The sequence below is a fragment of the Manis javanica genome, chromosome 7, assembly GCF_040802235.1.
Source record: "Manis javanica isolate MJ-LG chromosome 7, MJ_LKY, whole genome shotgun sequence".
In the NCBI taxonomy this organism is placed as follows: Eukaryota; Metazoa; Chordata; class Mammalia; order Pholidota; family Manidae; genus Manis; species Manis javanica.
This window is the reverse complement of record NC_133162.1, coordinates 131477258-131496205: the sequence shown is the minus strand read 5'-3', so window position 1 is coordinate 131496205 and position 18948 is coordinate 131477258. Positions and strand designations below refer to the sequence as shown.

The window sequence follows — 18948 nt, the reverse complement described above, 5'->3', positions numbered from 1 at the left end:
TGTCCCAGGTGGGACATCAAAACTCTGATAATCTTTGGCTCTCGTCTCATTCAGGGATGGGTGATGCAAGATAACAGATACACTCCTTGGTTATACATTTAGGATTTGTTCCAAATTTCCCAAAGACTAACACCCTAATCTCCAGTTAGAGGCAAACAACAAAGTGGCAGAACCTCACAAAAAGGGGTGTGGGGATGGGATTTGGGTAGTGTTTTTAACTCTGAACCTAAGGACAAATATTACCAGGTTATATGGCAATATGGGTAAGTAGTAGCTCCTGAACTTTTTGGGGGAAAAGAGAGAGCGCTTAAAAATTGCTTATAGGTACTGATATTAAAATGTCACAAAACACGTAAAGTTTCTTTGATGCTTGCAAATAACCACAATATACAAAACAAACAAATAACTAAACGTTTAAATCCAAATCATAGGTGTGGCATCAAATAGTACTGAAGATGATAAAACCAACGTCAGACTAGCCAAGTTGTAAAGCTACACCTGTTGATGACATACTAATCAATATTTCTAAATTTTAATTTTAGGTCACACATAACACGAATATACCAAAAATTAGGAACTGTAAGAGTACATGTCAAAAATTCGGGAGCAGGCACAGCTATACTTGATGGAAAAACCTTCCACCATGTAATTAAGCATGCCACTAAAAAAGTTTTTCTATTTATATTCCTATGTACTTTGAGGACAAAGCCAAATAAATGAGTGAGTTCATAGGAAGGTATAAAGGTCATTTTAAGTCCTGGTTTCGGGCGCGGGCCCATGTTTGCCATAACCGCAGAAGGAGGGACGAAACAAAGTTGTAAATATCCTTAAAGGGGGGAAAACTGTTTAAAAAATTTGTTTTCAAAACAAAGGCAAAACCCTCCATCTCCCTAGAGTCTGCGTTCTCACCTTCCCAACAGATGAGCTTTTAAGCAAACCTACAGTAGAAGCAAATCCTCCCCGGGAAACCACAGTATCTCCAAACAAGGACGGCGGGGTTCTCTCTATGGTCGCTGCTGCCCGTCTCATCTGGGAAGAGGCTCGTCCCTGCACAGCCACCCAGGAGGGAGCGGTGCGCCCCAAATCAGCGAGGCTCTGCCAAATGCCAGAGGCTCTTCCTTGGCGGAGGCAGGCTCCTCCTTTGGACGTGAGGCGCCCCTGCCAGGGCGCGGGTTTGCAGAAACGGAAACCACGAGCAGCGCCCAAGTGAGTCAAGTGATGAAATCAAGGCTGCACGGGAAGGAAGCTCACCCAGCCGCGCACGAACCTAGCTGGTGGCAGAGGCTGCTGAGCCCTGCCGGGGGAACCGTCCGGGCCCAGAGCCGCGGCGGACATGCGGTGCACCTCGCAGGCCCTGGGTCCCCCGGCCCCCAGGCAGGCCACCCCTTCGTTTTGGCGACCCGCTGAGTAAGGCAGACGTGTGTGAGGGGAACCTAGACCTGCTGGCTCCCCAAGGACCCAGACTGGGCTCTGGGTGCCAAGTGGCCACCGCCACCAGGTCAGTGCGGGACGCCCGCAGCGCAGAGAAGCAGCCGCGCTCAGCGCGGGCAGAGAGGCGGCGCCCCGCCCGCGCGCAGGACCCCCGGCGCTCACCTGGGGCGCGCAGGTGGGGCTGGGCGGGGCCGCGGGCTGGCGCGCACGCGCGGGACGGGGCCGCGCCCCTGCCGACGTCGCCGGCTGGGCTCACCTGGGAGACTCCGAGAGGAAGCGCAGCCGCGGCGCGGCCTCCCCTGGCAACGCGGGAGGCCCCGCGGGGAGGCAGGGGGCGGCGGCGGGGGAGGAGCCGGGCTGAGCGGCAACTGTAGCCACTGCCGCCGGAGCCGCCGCCGCCGCCACCTGCGCCTGGCGCCCGGCCCGAGCCCCGCCACTCCGCCTGCCGTCCTCCAGGTACGCCGGCGGCCGGCGCTCGGGACGGGGACGCGCCCCGGGCAGCGTGGGGCGGCCGAGCGGGCGCGGAGGATCGCGCGGCGGGCAGGGTCCGAACCGGCGGCCGCGGGTGCGGGGGGGCTCACCAGCCGCGTGTCCGTTGTCCCCTCGGAAGGGGCCGCGGGGGGCGTCCGGGTACGGGGAGGAGGCTCCGGGCAGCCCTGCCGCCCCGTCAGCCGCGGGGGCTCCCCTGCCAGCCCAGACGGGAGGCTGACCGGAGGGTCGCCCGCAGGAGGTGCCCGGGGCCGGGGGCGCGGGGCGGCCGCGTCGCCGCGGGCCAGCAGGTTGCCGGCCGCCGCCCGCCCGCCGCCGCGAAGGGCAGGGCTCCGCCGGGCGGCTCTCCCGGCCGGAGTCCAGACAGCCCGTCTGGGAACCGCGGCCGCCCGAGTCCGGTTTCCGAGGGGTCCGGGAGGCGCCCTGCGGTCGCGCCGCGGACGCCCCTCGCGCCCCGTCTCGCCTCCGCGCTTTTCAGGGGCGCTCCCGACGCCCGAGCTCCCCCACTCTCCGGCTGGGTCCAGAAGAGTTCCTTTCGCGGTGGCAGGAGGACATCAGCCGCCCCTCGCCAACCGCGCCCCATCTCGTTCGGGAACCTGTTGACTTCGCGACCTGGGTGTCGCGGCTTCGGTTTGCCCGTGGCAGATGACTCAAAGGGTCGGAAAAACTTTGTTTCGGGCTGCTGCCACGTCTGACCGTGGGTGTGCCGGGCCCGGATGCCTCCTTGCCCAGTTAGGCTTTTCTGGAGCCTAAGAATTAAGGGTGAACCTGGCGCTTACCTTAGACTTCTGTTTCCTTCTCTCAGACTCGTCGAAAAGCTTCACTTTCAAGCACATCAAATAACTGTTTCTGTAAACCCCATGGAATTACCATTTTTTTGGACTTTTAAGAACGTTATTCAGCTAACATAACTTGCTGAAGAAGTTGTACTACATATAACGACATCCCAATTTAAATTCTATTGGTAAAAAACCAGAAAGCTGCTGCATTTTAATTTGAGAAATTCTGGCAGCGGGAGAATCTGTTGCTGCTTTTGCTCGTACATTTTCCTTAGAGTTTGTGGCTAAAATACATGAGGTTAAAGTCATACCCTACGATTAGATTTCTTTAAATTTAACTTTTAATATCTGATGTCTAGCCTACAGGTCAGTTTAAACATTCTGAACAGTTTATTTCAAGAATCTTTTTATATTGCTTTAGCATTTTTATATAGAAATTTCTCATGACAAATGGCAATTCCACTGATGTAGATGTCGCTCTCTGAGTTGAGATTATTAAATTAATGGATTACTGGGCCTGATGTTATTAGACTACTTTTAACTCTTGGGAGAAATGCAACGTTTGAATTAGTTGCTGTGATAGTGTGCCTCAGGTAAACTGTCTATAAAATACGAAAAACAATACTTCCCTAGATTAAGATGATGAAGCCCTAAAACAAAGCCGAAATCTCCTGTGGCCCTTGCATTCTCAGGTTCACCTTCTCCCTTGGACATCCTGTCAGTCCACCCCGTTTGTGACAAATCCGAGCCGAGAGAAACTCTAACTTCAGTTTATCCAGTAAGTTACCTGTAGGCATGGCACTATTATTTGAGTGACTTGACTGAAGACTCATGTTATCTTTACTTTCTCACCTACCATGTTTACCATTTTGTCTTTCATATAGTTTGTAAGGCCTCTGTAAGTATAGAATAGTCAGCTGTCCTTTGTCCAGCTCTGATTTACTCTTAAGTTCTACTCGTCCAGATGATGCCTGACTCCAGGGAGGCTGAGTGAGGCCATCATTCTTTTCTTTTCACTGTTGATCACATATTCACTGAAGATGCCATGTGGATTGAGATTTTTAATCCTTTTTGGTATTTTAGAGCCACAGTTAATTTTTGAGTAAGCATAGACAACACAGTTTAATGTTCTGATCTTTTATTATATTGGCTTAAAATGTTTTTTATGAGCCAGTGACCCAGGGTCATCTCTGCATTTGCAACAATCTAGATTTTTGATTGGCAAGGCCACTTCTTGATTGTCAGTGTTCTTTAAACCTTTTTTTGTGGACTGCAGTCCTCAGTAAGAAATGCATTCTGTGCCTCAACACAGTACACTCTAGTGTGTGTGTGTGTGTGTGTGTGTGCATAAATGAAACAAATTTCACAAAACATGGATGTTCTGTATTTTATTTAAAAAAATATTGGCCACAGCACACTGGATTGATTTTATGATTACAAATGGGCTGGAACCTACAGTGCAAATAGCGGTATCCTATTGAATTTATATTTTTAAGGCTGATTCTTGTACTAGCTTTCCCGTACACATAAACACACACACATGCTCGTACACACACACACACGAGAGAGAAAGAGAATCAAATCGCACATTTTTTAACATAAAATTATACTATAATCCTTATTAAACATTTATTGGAACCTGGTGCTAGACTAAATCTGTCAAACATTAGGAACTGCATGAAACCTCACTGTACATTATTGAATTTTAAATGGGTCCTAAGAATATTGTAGTATGTTTGGGGACAGGAAAAACTGGAAAGTTTTTTCTGCAGGTGTCTGATAGTAACAATTATCAAGTGACAGTTTAAGAAAAATAATTCTGTCCACCTCTGGTCTATAAAGTGTATTATTCTAACTTCTAAATTTTATAGCTGAGTTATAGTGGTGGGTAAAGTCTGAAAAAAATTATTAAACACAGGCCAGCTTATTATTTGGTTTGTAGTCTGTTTAATATTTTATATATGCATATATTTACTATGAAACATATAAGACATGGAATGTAGGGGTACGTAGGAAACATACCATTTCCCCCAAAATAAGTTCTAGATGGGGAGACTGAGATTAAGATCGGCTGCCTAAATGACCTATAGGGATGTAGGCTTGGAAGCTCTGATTGGATGATTAAACCTTCCATAGATATTTTTAATTTTAACCTGCTTTCACATTCCCTGTAGAAGGAATTTTTCTTCAAAAGAAAATATTAATGTATTTAATATTTTGGAAATGAGCAATGCCCAGGTCATGTTCAGACATATTCAAATCTCTGGCCTATAAAGTATAAAAACGCAGTTGGTTTGATCTTTTTTTTTTTATGGTTATAAAATCTGATGAAAAAGGAAATATTTTCAGTCATCCAATGATGCATCTAGTTAGTATCAGAATAATTCATTTTACATATTTTGTGTAACTTTAACAGTATCACTGGACTGTCAATAACAGCATTGAATTCAAATCAGTGTCAGCAATGGCAAGAGACAGAAGTGCATTAACTCACAGTAGAGCAAAGTCAAGTAGGACTCTGAATCCTGGGTGTTAGTGACTATTGCCAATTGATGAAATTTCCTTGAGTCATGCTCCTCTTTTTGGCACTCGATAGAGAGTATTTCCCTGAGTACACATTTTCCCTATAATTGTTTTAGCTTCAAACTGTCCAAACTAGTTTTTTCATCTATCCCATTGCCGACTTAGACATCTTTAAGATATCATAATGAAAAAACAGAAGGGATATCAGAATTACCTGAGATTATAAATGTGCAGAACCTTTATCCCATCAAAACAAACAAAAATTTTATCCCCGTGGGTGGGATGTGTCTTACTGCTGAAACAGTACTGTGTTTGATCACGTGGTACCGTGCCAGGCCCTGGTTCAGGAGCAGTTACATTGGATATGGCAGCCGTATCTCCTAACATCCAAAGTGGTAGGTCACTCCCGTTCACTACTGAGCCAAACAAATGTATTATGAGTATGATCCCTTACTTGTAGATCCTGGAGTTAATAGTTAACTCATTTAAGAAAAAAAAATCTTGGTTTTTCCAAATATCCTTTTCTGTTTCTATGTACTCCAACTTTTCGGTATGGCTTTTAAACACCTTCAAACTTATCTGATTTACTGGTCTCTTCCTACAACTATCTGACCTCTTGTTCCAGTTTGGACTGTGGCTTCCTAGGCCTGTTCCACAGCAGTTGTTTGGGATTTTTCTTTGCCGACCATTCTGATGTAGTCCCTATTTATTAGATACAACGAGTTTTTTTTTGTTTATTTACTCCCTCATTTTTCTGGAACACACTCCACAGTAGCTTCCTGAGAAATGATGAGTGGAATTAAGAAATCTGAGATATTGCCTGTCAGAAAATCTTTATTCTACCTTCACGTTTTCTTTTCTGACTCATTGATTATTGTTAAATTATTTTTTAATAGTTACTGTGTTCCTGTTGTTCAAAGTTTTTAAAAGGTAAGGAGGTGTGTCCGATAAGTCTTCCTTTTACGGTTGCTCTCTGATGCCCAGTTTTCGTCTCTGGAGGCAACTTTTTTTGCCTTTTTCATCTCTGGATACTATCTTTTTTTTTTTTTTTAATATAAAAACAATTTATTTTCCCTTTTTTTGAAATGCAAACAAATCTTGCTTTTTTTCCCCCCATTTAACTTACTGTGGAGATAACATCACATGAGCATATAAAGTGGCTTCTTTGTTGCAACTTGGCATAATATTCCATCACATGGCTCTGTCATAATTAACCTTGTTCCCTATTGGTAGAGTTGTAGGTTGTGTCAATCTTTTGATATTAAAACAATATTTCAGTGTGCAAGCTCACAGGTTGCCATTTCTTTTGTGTACTAGCATATCTGTGGGATAAATTCCTAGAAGTTATCCCCACACCTGACTGATACAGTGAGGGAGGTGAGCTTGCAAGTTTGATAATTCTGAGTCAGAATACCTGGAAGTAAATATCTGATGGCAAAAAAGTGGGCCCTTTTGGGGGACAATTTGTAGTACAGGAGGGTTTCTAATGCAAGTTATTGTTTTCTTTGAGCTTTTTAATTAGGACCTTTGCTTTTTCCAATCTGACCCATCTCTCTGAAGTGCTTAAGACTTCCTTCTTCAGCTCGGTCTCTTTCTCACACCTCCTCTGTCATCACCTCCTTTTGTGCTCATGGCTTTTTGCCCCATTATTTTATGCCAGGTCTACCTCTGCAGATAATCCAGAGCAGAGAACGCTCCGCTAGCTGGTCTACTTTTCAACAAGTCAATAACTCATTCTTGACACACTTCACAATGTAACAACCTTCCCAGCCTCCACACAGGTCCCTTTGCTGGGTTCAGCTAACTCTACCTCCCAAGTGCTTTCCCAAGCCTCCACACCCCTTCTCCTCATCTCTCACCTGGATTACTGTTAATTCTCCCAGTCACCTCCAGCCTCCTTTGTGGTTTTCCCTTCTCCCCCCAAAAATCCATATTCAGCAGAGCTTCAAGAATAATTATTCTGATTAGGTCATCGCCCTACCTAAAATCCATCAGGGCCTCTCCTCTTTGCCTAAGGAATTAAGCACAAATCCCACAGATTAGGTATCCCTCCCTTTCCTACATGGAGTTTGGCATTCAGTGTCTGTATTAGCCTTACTGTGTGATAATTATCTATACATGGTCGTGGGGAAAATTACCCTACTTGAAGCCCGTCTTTGAAAAAGAATTAAAGTTTAAGCTGACACTGGTTTATTTCCAGTTGAAACATGTTAGTATGGTCTCTTCATACTTTAACCATGAGGAGTAGGTAATGCAAGAATTTCAGATGGTAACTGGGTAAGTTAGGTACATCTAATGGCAGACATTGCTTTTATGCATAATTTGAAAAATTAATGTTATGGATTTATGAAGGGTGAATTTTCTTTTACATCTGGGGCAGCTAATGGAGAAGGGATAGATACAGGGAAATATATAGATGTTGTGATTGAAGTCTTTTTGAATTTCTAGATCAGGGGCTAGCAAACTACAATCCTTGGGTGAAACTCAGTCTGTCACCTATTTTTGTAAACAAGTTTTATTGGAACCAACTATACCCATTTATTTATGTAATGTCTGTGGCTGCTTTTGCACCACAAAAAGGGTAGTTAAACAATAAAGACCATGTGGTCTGCAAAGCAAAAAAATGTTTACTGTTTGGCCTTTTACAGAAAGTTTGCTTATACTTTTCCTGAAGGGGTATGAAGTTGAGGGGTGGGAGATGAGCGTCTTCCACATGAGTTTTGGATGCGTCTGTAGAAAGGTGAATATGCAAAGTGATAGCAGTGGAGCAAGCAGTCTCACTCCCCTGCTCCCCTATCTCTTAATATTCTGGGGCCTCAGAGAGAGAATGAGTGGGCAGAAATTGTCTACCATATTTGTGAGTTTTGGGGCTCCTTCAAAAAAAGGTTTGACTGAATTTATTAGGGGCAACCTGTCCATCTTCCAACTATATCCTATGGCAAGGCCCAGTAGCCCCTCCCTTCACTAAATATTACGAAAAACATCAGTGAGGGGAGTCTCTACATCAGCGAAAAACATCTGTGGTTGCTGTCCTTTGTAGGCCACTGAGACCGGCTCTCTGTCTGGGGTGGGGATGCTGTCATTCCACAGCAGCAGAAGCCGGGTGGCACCACTTAACCACCAAGGGCAAAGGGGGTGCATACACAGTAATGCAGAGCAGGGACCTAGATGTCATCAGAAGACATTGTCCTGCAAATGGTTTTGGGACCTAACACGGTGACTTTTGGTAGACGTCAAGTGGTAGCTAATGAATGAAATGAATGGGCAGTACCACAGTATTGCTTTGTGTGTATACCAGAAAAACTAGATTTGGTAGTGAAAAGTTGACTTCACTTGCCACAGTGGAGTGTCATGACCCCTTACCCAGTTTCCAAGCCTAAGTCAGACCACAGGCCCAGAGCCCTTTGATCCAATGGAGTCCTAGTTTCCCTGAGGAAGAAATCTGCACCATCGCCTCAAGTATACAGCGTAATTCTTCCCCTAAGCCTTCTCCAAAGGGACCAGTAGCTATTTATTAGGAAGACTGTGCTTTGGGGAAAAGGAAATACTCATCTTTGGTACTAATTCCTCGGGAAACCCGTCAAAATAGGGACTTACAGTGGTTAGGTAATAGATGGTGTCTTAGCTCAAGTCTGACTCACAGTGGGTCAGTAGATTCACCTTATACTTATTTCTCCAGTTCCTCAGTGTATAATCGGAGTAAACATACTGGATAATGGGAAGAATCCCTGTATTGGTCCTCTATATCATGGATTGAGAACCACTGTGATAGGAGAGTTAAGTGGAAGACCTTAAAACTTCTCCCTTCTAAGATCGTAAATCAGAAGCAATACCATATCCCTGTGGGAATTGTTGAAATTAATGCCACCTTCAAAGATGTTAAATAAGCCTTGTGATAGCAATCACCTCTCCATTTAACTCACTTATTTGGCCCCTGCAGAAGTTGGCTGGATCTTAGGAAATGACTGGACTATAGTAAATCAATCATTTGGTGAATCCAAATGTCATTGCAGGCCCAAGTGGTAGTATCGTTACTAGATCAAAACAACACAGCTCCTGGCATTTGATGTGCAGCTTTTGACTTGTTTAATTGCTTTCTCTCCATACCAATTTACAATGATCAGCAAAAGCAATTTTCTTTCATCTAGCAGGGCCAGGATTGTATCTTTCCAGTCTTGTGTCTGGGCCAGGTTGTTTCTCCTGTCCTAGAAATCTTAATCCCGACATTCCACTAAATACCATAGAGGTCCACTATATTGATAATATGCTGATTATATCTGATCAGAAAATAGCAAGTACTTTAGATGTCTTAGTAAAGCATATGAGAACCAGATGTTAATAAATCCACCCCACAGAAATGCAGAGGCATTTCAGTAACATTTCTGGACATTCAGTAGTCATTGTGCTTAATCAGCCTTTTACAATTCTGAAGGCAACATATGCCACCTTTGAGTGTATGCTCCTTTAACCTATCTACAGAGCAATCCATTAACCTGCTACTTTTGAATGACGTTCAGAGCAAGAACAGACTATACAATGAGTCAGGACAAGTGTGTGCTGCACTACCACTCTAGCTTTACGACCTAGCAGATCCAAAGATTCTCTAAGTGTCTGTAGCAGATAAGGATGCTGTATGGAGCTGGCAAGCACCAATAGCAAAATCATAATGTCCATCACTGAGATTTTTAAGTAAATCTATTATTTCTTCTGATAACTACTAACCCTTTGATACAGCTTTTGGCTTGCTACTGCTTAGATGCTGAATGCATGACCACGAGATGTCTGGTCACCGTGAGGACTGGGCTTCCCAACATTAACTGGCTGTTGTCTGATCTACCGAGTCACGAGTAGGGAATGGTATGTGTGAGACAGTTTGGGCAGACCTGGAAGGTACAAGTAAGGGGCAGGAGCAAGTGACTCAGACTCTTTTGATCCCGCCTCCTGTTGTACTGCCTCCTTCAACCCATGCCTTTGGCCTCTTGGGGATTTCCTTAGTTTACCTGATGGGAAAGACAAAAAACAAAACACCTCAAGCTTGGTTTACAGGTGAGTCTGCCGGATATTCTGGTACCACCCAAGAGTGGATGGCTGTAACGCTATAGCTCCACTCATGAGTATTCACGAAGGACAGTGAGAAGGAAAATTCTCCCAGTTGGCAGTATTTTGAATGGTAGATATAATTGTCTACTATGTCTAAAGGAGAGATGGCTAGAAGTACAGATCCATAATGGCCCATGGTAGCTTCTAATGGTTTGACCATGTGGCCAGGAACTTGGAAGGAACAGGATTGCAAGATTGATAACAAGGAAGTTTGAGGGAGAAACATGAGGATAGACCTTTCCAGCAGTGGAGATCCTGAATGTTCGCTGAGGACATCTATTGCCTTTAATAATCCTGTGGACAGAATGACACACTACAGATGTTATTCAGCTTCTTCCCCGGCCATCCCAGTGCTTGTTCAGTGGACACTTGAACTGCGGTCATAGTGGCAGGAATGGAGGCTCTGTGTGCATGGGCCAAGCAACACGGACTTCCTCTTTCTAAAGTTGAGTTGACTTGCACTACTGCTGAGTCATGCTAATCTGCAGAATTCCTAATGTGCAGAAACCAACGTCGGGTACCACTGGGTGGCAAGTCGATTTCATTTGACTTCTGTCATTGAGGAAGCAGAGATTTGTCCTCGTTAGAACAGGTAAATATTTTGGATATGGATTTGCTCTTCCTGCCATCACCGACCTCTGTGGACTCACTGATGCCCGAGGACAGGTCAAGTGCAGAATGGGTAGAGGAAAAAGGGAACCACAGGTATCAATTCTCCCAGTAAGCAATATTTTGAATGTTAGATGTAGCTGTTCAGTGGACACATGCACTGAGGCCATCGTGGCAGGAATAGAGGCTATGTATGCATGGGCTCATGGCCAGTAGATAAATGAGTATTGTAGTGGCTTTGTACGTTTTCCTCATTTCCTTTTGTATACAAGTATATATATACTTGTATATGCTGATGATATTCTTCTCTATTTCCCATTTAAAAAATATTACATAGACATTGTTAGAAATTAAGTTTGCAACTTAATCTTTAGGTAACAGAATATTAGGTGGTGCTATGACAGAATTTGAGAAGTAACTCACATAGTCACAGCAATGGATACAATGGCTCTTGGCACTATGCATCTTCTTATTTTAAGGTCCTTTCACTTGTAAGAAAGATGCTTGCATCTGTTAGGTAGACTGTAAATTGTACAGTTGTAATTGTACAGTTCAAATGTGTTGAGGAATGTGCATATAGAGGCTGAGCAGTCAAAAGGGTAGGCTATGCTGCTTATCAGTTTATTGTCTCAGCTCCAAGTTCATTTTTTTCCCTTGCTTTAAAATAATGGAGATAGGCCCTGTATATATTTGTGCTTGGTGGCCAGCATGATGTTAAACCTTATCAGCAGAGGGCACTGGAGAGATATTGAAGGTGAAAGGGGCTTCCTTTCCTGGTTTCAGGGTGGCTTGCTGGCCAGGCTCTTACTGGGCATACTTTTTCTCTGCTGCTCAGCCAGCAGTGCTCGGTAACTGCATGGCACAGCTTTCTCTAGGGTCAGCCTTCCCCTGCACCTGTGCTCTCTCTGGAGCTTGACTTGGGCAACAGCAGTGTACTCTGGAGCCACAGACATCATGGACCCAGGTCACTGCTCCCCACACTCTCCGTTTAGCCCCACACATATGCACACTGGGGTCCCACAAGACTGGGTGTCTAGGGAGCTGCTGTCCAACTTTGATCCCAGGCACCAGCCTGGAGCCTATTGGCCTATCGGCCCACATGAAAGAGCACAGGCCCTGCCATGGACAGCAGCTCTTCTCCAGGCTCTGTCACCGCCCAGCAGCCCGCAGGTTCCAGTGTTTGACACCTCGCTGTGGATGGCTGCTTCTGGGAACTCCGAGGGCAGATTTCTGGCACGTCTCACCAGGGAGGCACCTTTGTAGCTTTTCCACCATTAGGGAGCCAGTGCTATACCCTCCCTGTAGAGATCTCTAGATGTCAGCCCTGAGGTCCTGTGAGGGGAAGGCCCCTTCCTCGGCCTCAGCTTACCCTTAGGGGCAGTGGTTGTCCCTTATGTCTACTATTACTGCATTATTTAGAATTTTCTTTAACTCTCACTAGCATTCCCCATTACTACAATCCTCTTCTAATAATAAATTAAAACTTTCCTTGTTCAGATCACAATGTAGTTTCTATCTCTTTATTAACCAGAAGCCATCAACTATGTTTACAAGGTAAATAGATGGTCAAAACTTTTCACCATAGAACTTCTGTCTGCGGGAAATAACAGTTAAGTGGGGAATCTGTGGAATTACTGGAATCATTCCTCAACATTCTTGTACTTTCTAGTATGCTATGAGTAATCAGTATATACTTGCCGTATGCTGTGTGAAGTTCACTCGTAAGTGCGGATGTAGCAGGGAGGAGTAAGTGGGTCCCCCTTCAGCCACATCTCGTCTGCTCCAAATGGGCAATGTAGCTCCAGAGTTACTTGTTTGCTCCACACTGTAACTACAGATTGGCATGTCCACAGATGAGTCCTGTCCACAACCTTTCACCTTCAAAGTTAATGTTAATGGAAATGTTTACTTGAGAAGCTGGATATCTGATCACCCCCTTCTCATATTAAACCCTGTGCCTCACAGTTGGCTGGAGGTCAGCTCCGTCACTAGGCTTTCTGTCTCCTAACATGCAGATGACTTTGTTCAGCAAGTCATCCTACTTCATGACAATTACATGCAGTTAATTGTCCACTGGTGGCATTTTCCAGAGCAACTCTGCTCTTTCTGCAGCTGGGGTCCCTGAGGTATGTCCACTGCCTCCTGAGGGGCAGAATGTGGCCATCTTAATGCAGTTTGCTTTGCGTCAGTGTTTGCTACTTGTCATACATCCACAAGTCACTTCCTGCTCAGAAGAATTGCTGGCAAAGATATGAATATGGACTTAAACACAATCAAAACTAACAAACCACAGTAGCAAAAACCACGAAATTTGATTTCACCAATAAATGCAAGTGGAAGTGACTTTCCCACCACTACTCCATCCCTAACATTTTCACCAGCAGGTGAGGGCCGCGGAATAAAATTTCTGCCCAAGCACTTAAGTGTTTATTATCAGGGCAAATTTTGTCATTGTTTTGTTCTTAATTCACTTAGGAAATCCAGATGATAACATGTGGCAAAGATCCAATGACTATTCATTCACAATAGTGTACTCTTCTTAATCTACAGTGTACAGTAGGATTTGGTGATATAATTTTGTAATTTCTTGCTTTGTGTGGTTATACTTAACTCTATTTTTACATCATGCTTTACCTCAGTGGCAAGCAAGTTTTCGTAGACCAATTAGGCCTTGTGCCAATTAAAGTCAACTGGAACCAGACCTTAAATCCCCTGGAGCTGTAAAGGTTTATTGTCACAAATACAGAAACAAGAAATGGAAAGAACCACTATCCTCTTATTTTATTAAATGTTACTTTCATGTGCAGTTATGAAGTGTTTTGCTTTAGAATGTTGCATCAATGGAGTTTTAAAATTAAACTAACAGTTTAACTAACATTCTTGCGATGTGTGCTTTCCCACCTGGAGAGACAACCATGACTATAAAGATGGTTTTTATCTTGATATTTTTCATCTGAATCTGCATTTAAACCATATGATTCGTGTCACATTAAAGGTGAGAAGCCATAGTCTAGATAATTGGAAGCCACAGCTTTGTAGTTAGATTATTTTAATTTGTGAGATTTCAGTTCTTTCTGTTCAGGTGGCATATTTTTATCCTTGAGAATAATCCATTGATTTTTAACCCAGTCTCATAGACTGTTAGAATTGTCCACATTGTTTTAGCCTTTCAAGGTATCATTTTGTGGATATTTTTATTTATTATTAATGCCTTTTTGTAATGTCTACATGTATCCTAGGATATTGGTTAATAACTTTTAAGACCAGAGTTTTCTAAATTTTTTTTTCTAATTTTGGAAATTTCTAAGGATTTAGCATTTACAAAATCTCAGGATTTCAGTTTTTTTTTCTAGTTTTAAAAACCTATTTCATGGTATTCCCCTCTCTTCTGTGAATCTGATCTTATAATTAGCAAATGACCATTTGGGATAGGTGTGTTTAAAAGTTGTAGAAAGTACAAGAAGATTAAACTTTTCATCTGTAATCATTGCTAATGTGCAAATATAACTGATTTTTTTCTTTTTAAGTTCTCAAACTTCTGAGTCCAATCGGAAGTTGATTCTAGGGGAGTTTTGTTGTTGTTTCATTGACCATTTTCACATACATCTTCAAACTTGGCACGTAGCTTGGTTTAGGAACATGCCATCATTCCTGGGAATTAGAATGAATAATCCTGCTTTTGCTTTACTCATTTATTTTTTGTGTGTCTTTTGGATTATGTGTTTTATTGTTCCAAACCTCAGTTTTTCCATCTTTATTATGGGGATAATATATTTGAAAAATGTTTTTATGACATCATAATTGGCATTGAAACCTGAATGCCTCATTTATATCGATATGAATATGTGAGCCTTTTCAGGAAACTTTGGAGTCATTCTTGCTTTGGATTTTAGCTTATTGCTACATGTCAAAATAAATTTTGCTCAATTTATTTTAAGAATCTATTTTGAAAAACCAGTGTTGGAGTATGAGAAATTAGTGATGTGGTTACCTTTGGATAGATACGATCCTTTCTTTATCATGTGCTAGTTTTGATTTGCCCAGTGTCTTGTGATCTGGAACAGTGATTCCTAACCCTTGCTGCCCTGTAGAATTACCTTGAGAGCCTAAAATAAGAACCAAAGTAGGACCTACACCTGCCCCAGGAACAATTAGATCAGAACTCTCTAGAGATGGTTCCTGACGCACTGCCATTTTAAAGAGCCTTCCACTAATGTGTATTCAGAGTTAAAGACCACTGATAGAGATACTTAATGTAGAGTGCAACTTATCATTAATGAAAGCCTGATATTGCACATTAGCAGTGAAGGACAGAAAAGTGATATAAAATCTCTGGGGAATGTGTGTTGGAATCTTCAAGTGATCAGCAATCAATATGAGAAGACTGTTCCCCTAAGAAATAATCTGAAAAGAGCAAAGTATCGTGTTCCTACTTTAGTAGCCTCTCCCAGGGATGGGTCTCTCTCTCTCTCTTATCCCTCTGCTGTTGAGATCTACAATCTCATCCTCAACTTTATTGCCAAAAACATGCTCTGAAAAGTTTTTTTTTTTTTAGCTCCTTTTTCCAGAAAACCTTACCTGAGGTGATGCAGATCAACTTTACAACATCACTGGGAGGCTAAATAAGAACTTACATAGTTAAGTGCCAATGTATCAGGGACCTAATCAACACTTAAGAAAAATTAACTATTTTATTATCTAATGATAAATGAAATCTGGGTCCTCCTTCTTCCCCTTGGCAGTCAGCAAACATTTATTGGATGCCCACTGTGTCACTGACACTGTGATGAGTGCCAGAAAAGCAACCATAAATTAGCGAGACACAATCCACATCCTTCATGAGCTTTCTGTGACTCCCTCATTGGAGACATCTTAAGCTAAGACCTAATTGCATGATGCCCTTAGACAGATAAACACACATGCACAATGATAGGATTATTGCCCCATTGGTGAAGAACTCCTCTATAATTTATTCCTAAAAGGGAACTCTCTTCCGACTGCCTCATTAATTCCATCCTTATTTTTTAATTCCTCGCCCTGCCCACAAATATTATTTATGGCATGAAATGTTTTGGGGAAACTATCAGTACTGTAGAAGGATTTAGTTGTCGTCGGATACGTACTTTCCTCTACTCTCTGCTTTCCCTGGGCTTCTCCTTGTTCTATGCTGTGTTATGATACCTCCTCAGTAGACCAGCTCATTCCCTCTCAAATTTCTAATCTAGCCTACCTCTGGCTACTGAAGAAATCTGTTATCACTAAATAGCACTGGAAAGGATATTTTTGGTGGCTTTCTCAGGGAGAGAAATGCGGGTGAGCCGAGGTTGATTTATATCTATTGTCAAGCTCTGGTTAGAGAAAAGCAGTCAGGTTGTATAGGTTGGGGAACATTGTTCTGTGAAACCCCAACAGTCTGCTTATCCTTATCTTCCCAGAACCTTGTAGATAAGGTTTTCACCCTGTTAGTCTGAAAGTGCCCTCCCTGGATCCTAAGCCCTAGTGTTGCCGGGCAATCCAGTCTGGGGAGATCTCCCTGCACACTAGGGGAGACCTCAACCTAGGAAAGGTTTCTTGACTCAGACTGGGAAAGAATTCATGAGCAGGTGGAGCAGGTATAAGCAAAGCATAGTTTAGTAAGTCAAAGGTACACACTCAGGAAAGAGTGCGGGCATGCTCCAGAAGTGAGCACCACAGCGGGGTTTCAGGTTGGGTGGTCTTATAGCTGGAGTTTAAGTAGGGGGTGGAATATTCATTGGGATAGGTGGGGTTTTCTCCGAATAGACAGTGGGGGGGGGTGTCCAGGAAATAGGGTGACACCCACTTTTTGTCCTTAGATGGTCTGCCTCCAAACAGCCATGGCACCACGGGGTATGATACACAATGTAATGACATACAATGGACTTTGAGGTGAGGTCAGGGACAACGTCCCCTCCAAGTTGGAACATGTTGGTTTGGGCAGGTCTATTCCCCTCCCTGCCCACATCCCTAGAGAGCCGTTTACAGGGATGTTTAGAATATCAACAAGCACCTAACAGAGTGTAAACACCAACCAGAGTCCCCCACCCACTCCCCGCTCATGTCTGGCTATCTACCTACTATAACACCAGGGTCTTGGGGGCATGACCACAGCTAGTCTATTGGATTCTCTGCCAAGGTTCATTTCTGGTTTTGCACTAAAGCCCATGGGACCTGGTGTAGTAAAGTTTACTTGTAAAGCTTAACTAACTGTCAAATAATAAGCATCTCTCAAGGGTAAGATGCCTATTGTAAAATACCTGTCAGTATACCTTTGACTTCTTATGGATTTCCCTGTATTTATAATTAGTTTAATGGAGTCCTTAGCTCCCTTAGTTATTGAGTTAATTAACCTTTTTATAAATTTAAAATGTATTTATAAAAATAAGTTTATGCATATGATATTAACCGAGTTAATATTCAAGGCCCAAATTGTCTGTAGTTAATTGTAACAATTACGTTCTACCAAAAGTATAATTTTCTTGTGGGCAAGATATCTTTGTATCCTTGTTAACCATAAAAGAATGTTGTTTGTAGCTTATGTTCGGATGTCAGATAAATATGAACTGAACCATGCCTATAGAGTTGAATAGCTACTAATGCCATCTATCATTTCTGTTCATAGGTATTACCACTTAATGAAACCTTGCCACCAAGTCTATGATAAAAAACATAAGTAACAGAGGAAACGATAACTGTTGTTTGTCAAGTAACAAGATTTTAATGTCAGAATGGCTCACTTAAAGCGACTAGCAAAACTACATCTTAAAAGATATTACCATAAAAAGTTCTGGAAGCTTGGTGCAGTAATTTTTTTCTTTATCATATTTTTGATTTTAATGCAAAGAGAAGTAAGTGTTCAATATTCCAAGGAGGAATTGAGGATGGAAAGAAACATGAAAAACAAAAACAAGGTGTTTGATTTAATGCTAGAAGCTGTCAACAATATTAAAGATGCAATGCCAAAAATGCAAATAGGAGCACCTGTTAGGCAAAACATTGATGCTGGTGAGAGACCCTGTTTGCAAGGATATTATACGGCAGCAGAATTGAAACCCGTTCTTGATCGCCCACCTCAGGATGCTAATGCACCCGGTGCTTCTGGTAAAGCATTCAAGACAACCAATTTAAGTGTTGAAGAGCAGAAGGAAAAAGAACGTGGAGAAGCAAAACACTGTTTTAATGCTTTTGCAAGTGACAGAATCTCTTTGCACCGAGATCTTGGACCAGACACTCGACCTCCTGAGTATGTTGAAGAATATTCATTGTTTACTGTCTCATCACCAGGGATTGCAGGGGAGGGGCATGGGCTTAAGGAAGTTGCTGGTTCTTTAGCCACTCTGAGGCTAAAAAATCAGCAAATACTGTTTAATCTATTTTAATTATTATTTTGCTTATTATTATTGAGGCTAGATACCTGTATTTATGCTTTGTAAGGCATTGCAGGTGTGAAAAGTTATCTTAGAAATCCAAAAATAAATTCTACATCTTACCTATAGAACCACAAGGAAATCCTTTATTCTTAAATGCTTTTGTTGTCTCACCTATTTACGAGGAACTATGGGGCAATTTTTATGGGAAACGTGGGAGGCGGAAGAGTTTTTCTTTCCCTCGGCGTATTGCTATAGAACAGCAATGTCCAAAGATGTGTCAAGATTTTAGAGCTTTTAGACAACATTTTATCAACTAACTTGCACACTTTGTGACTGTTTGCAGTGCTGCCATTATATTTCAGAATGCCCTGTGTTTTTTAACCTTTCTTTTAGGGAACAATATTGTTATGATTACTAATTCAATGACTAATTTTGACTCTTACTCTCGAGTTCTGTTGAATAAGTTCTCGTATATACATATAGAGTTGTGGGGCCTTTAGCTTCTGAGAGGCCAACATCGCTTTGTCACTTTTACATGTTTATCTCAAATACATAGTATTTTGAGTAAGGGTTACCTCCATATTTTACTATGGCATCTCCTTGTCCTTAATTAACCATTTTGTTATCTT

General features: G+C 42.7%; 1 protein-coding gene across 4 annotated transcripts in view; it reads left to right on the top strand.

The window, feature by feature from the left end:
* Positions 1-1211: 1211 nt before the first annotated feature.
* Positions 1212-18948, top strand: part of GALNT3 (polypeptide N-acetylgalactosaminyltransferase 3) — a 39292-nt gene continuing 21555 nt past the window's right edge. The window contains exons 1-3 of one of the 4 annotated variants that reach the window (XM_037003538.2): positions 1674-1887; positions 3392-3477; positions 17572-18192. In XM_037003538.2, the coding sequence (XP_036859433.2) occupies positions 17678-18192 (515 nt within the window). In that variant the 5' untranslated portion in view covers positions 1674-1887; positions 3392-3477; positions 17572-17677. Of the gene's footprint in view, positions 1499-1672; positions 1888-3391; positions 3478-17571; positions 18193-18948 lie in introns of those variants that run through there. The other 3 variants (XM_017648789.3, XM_037003539.2, XM_037003536.2) reach the window with 3 other exon arrangements.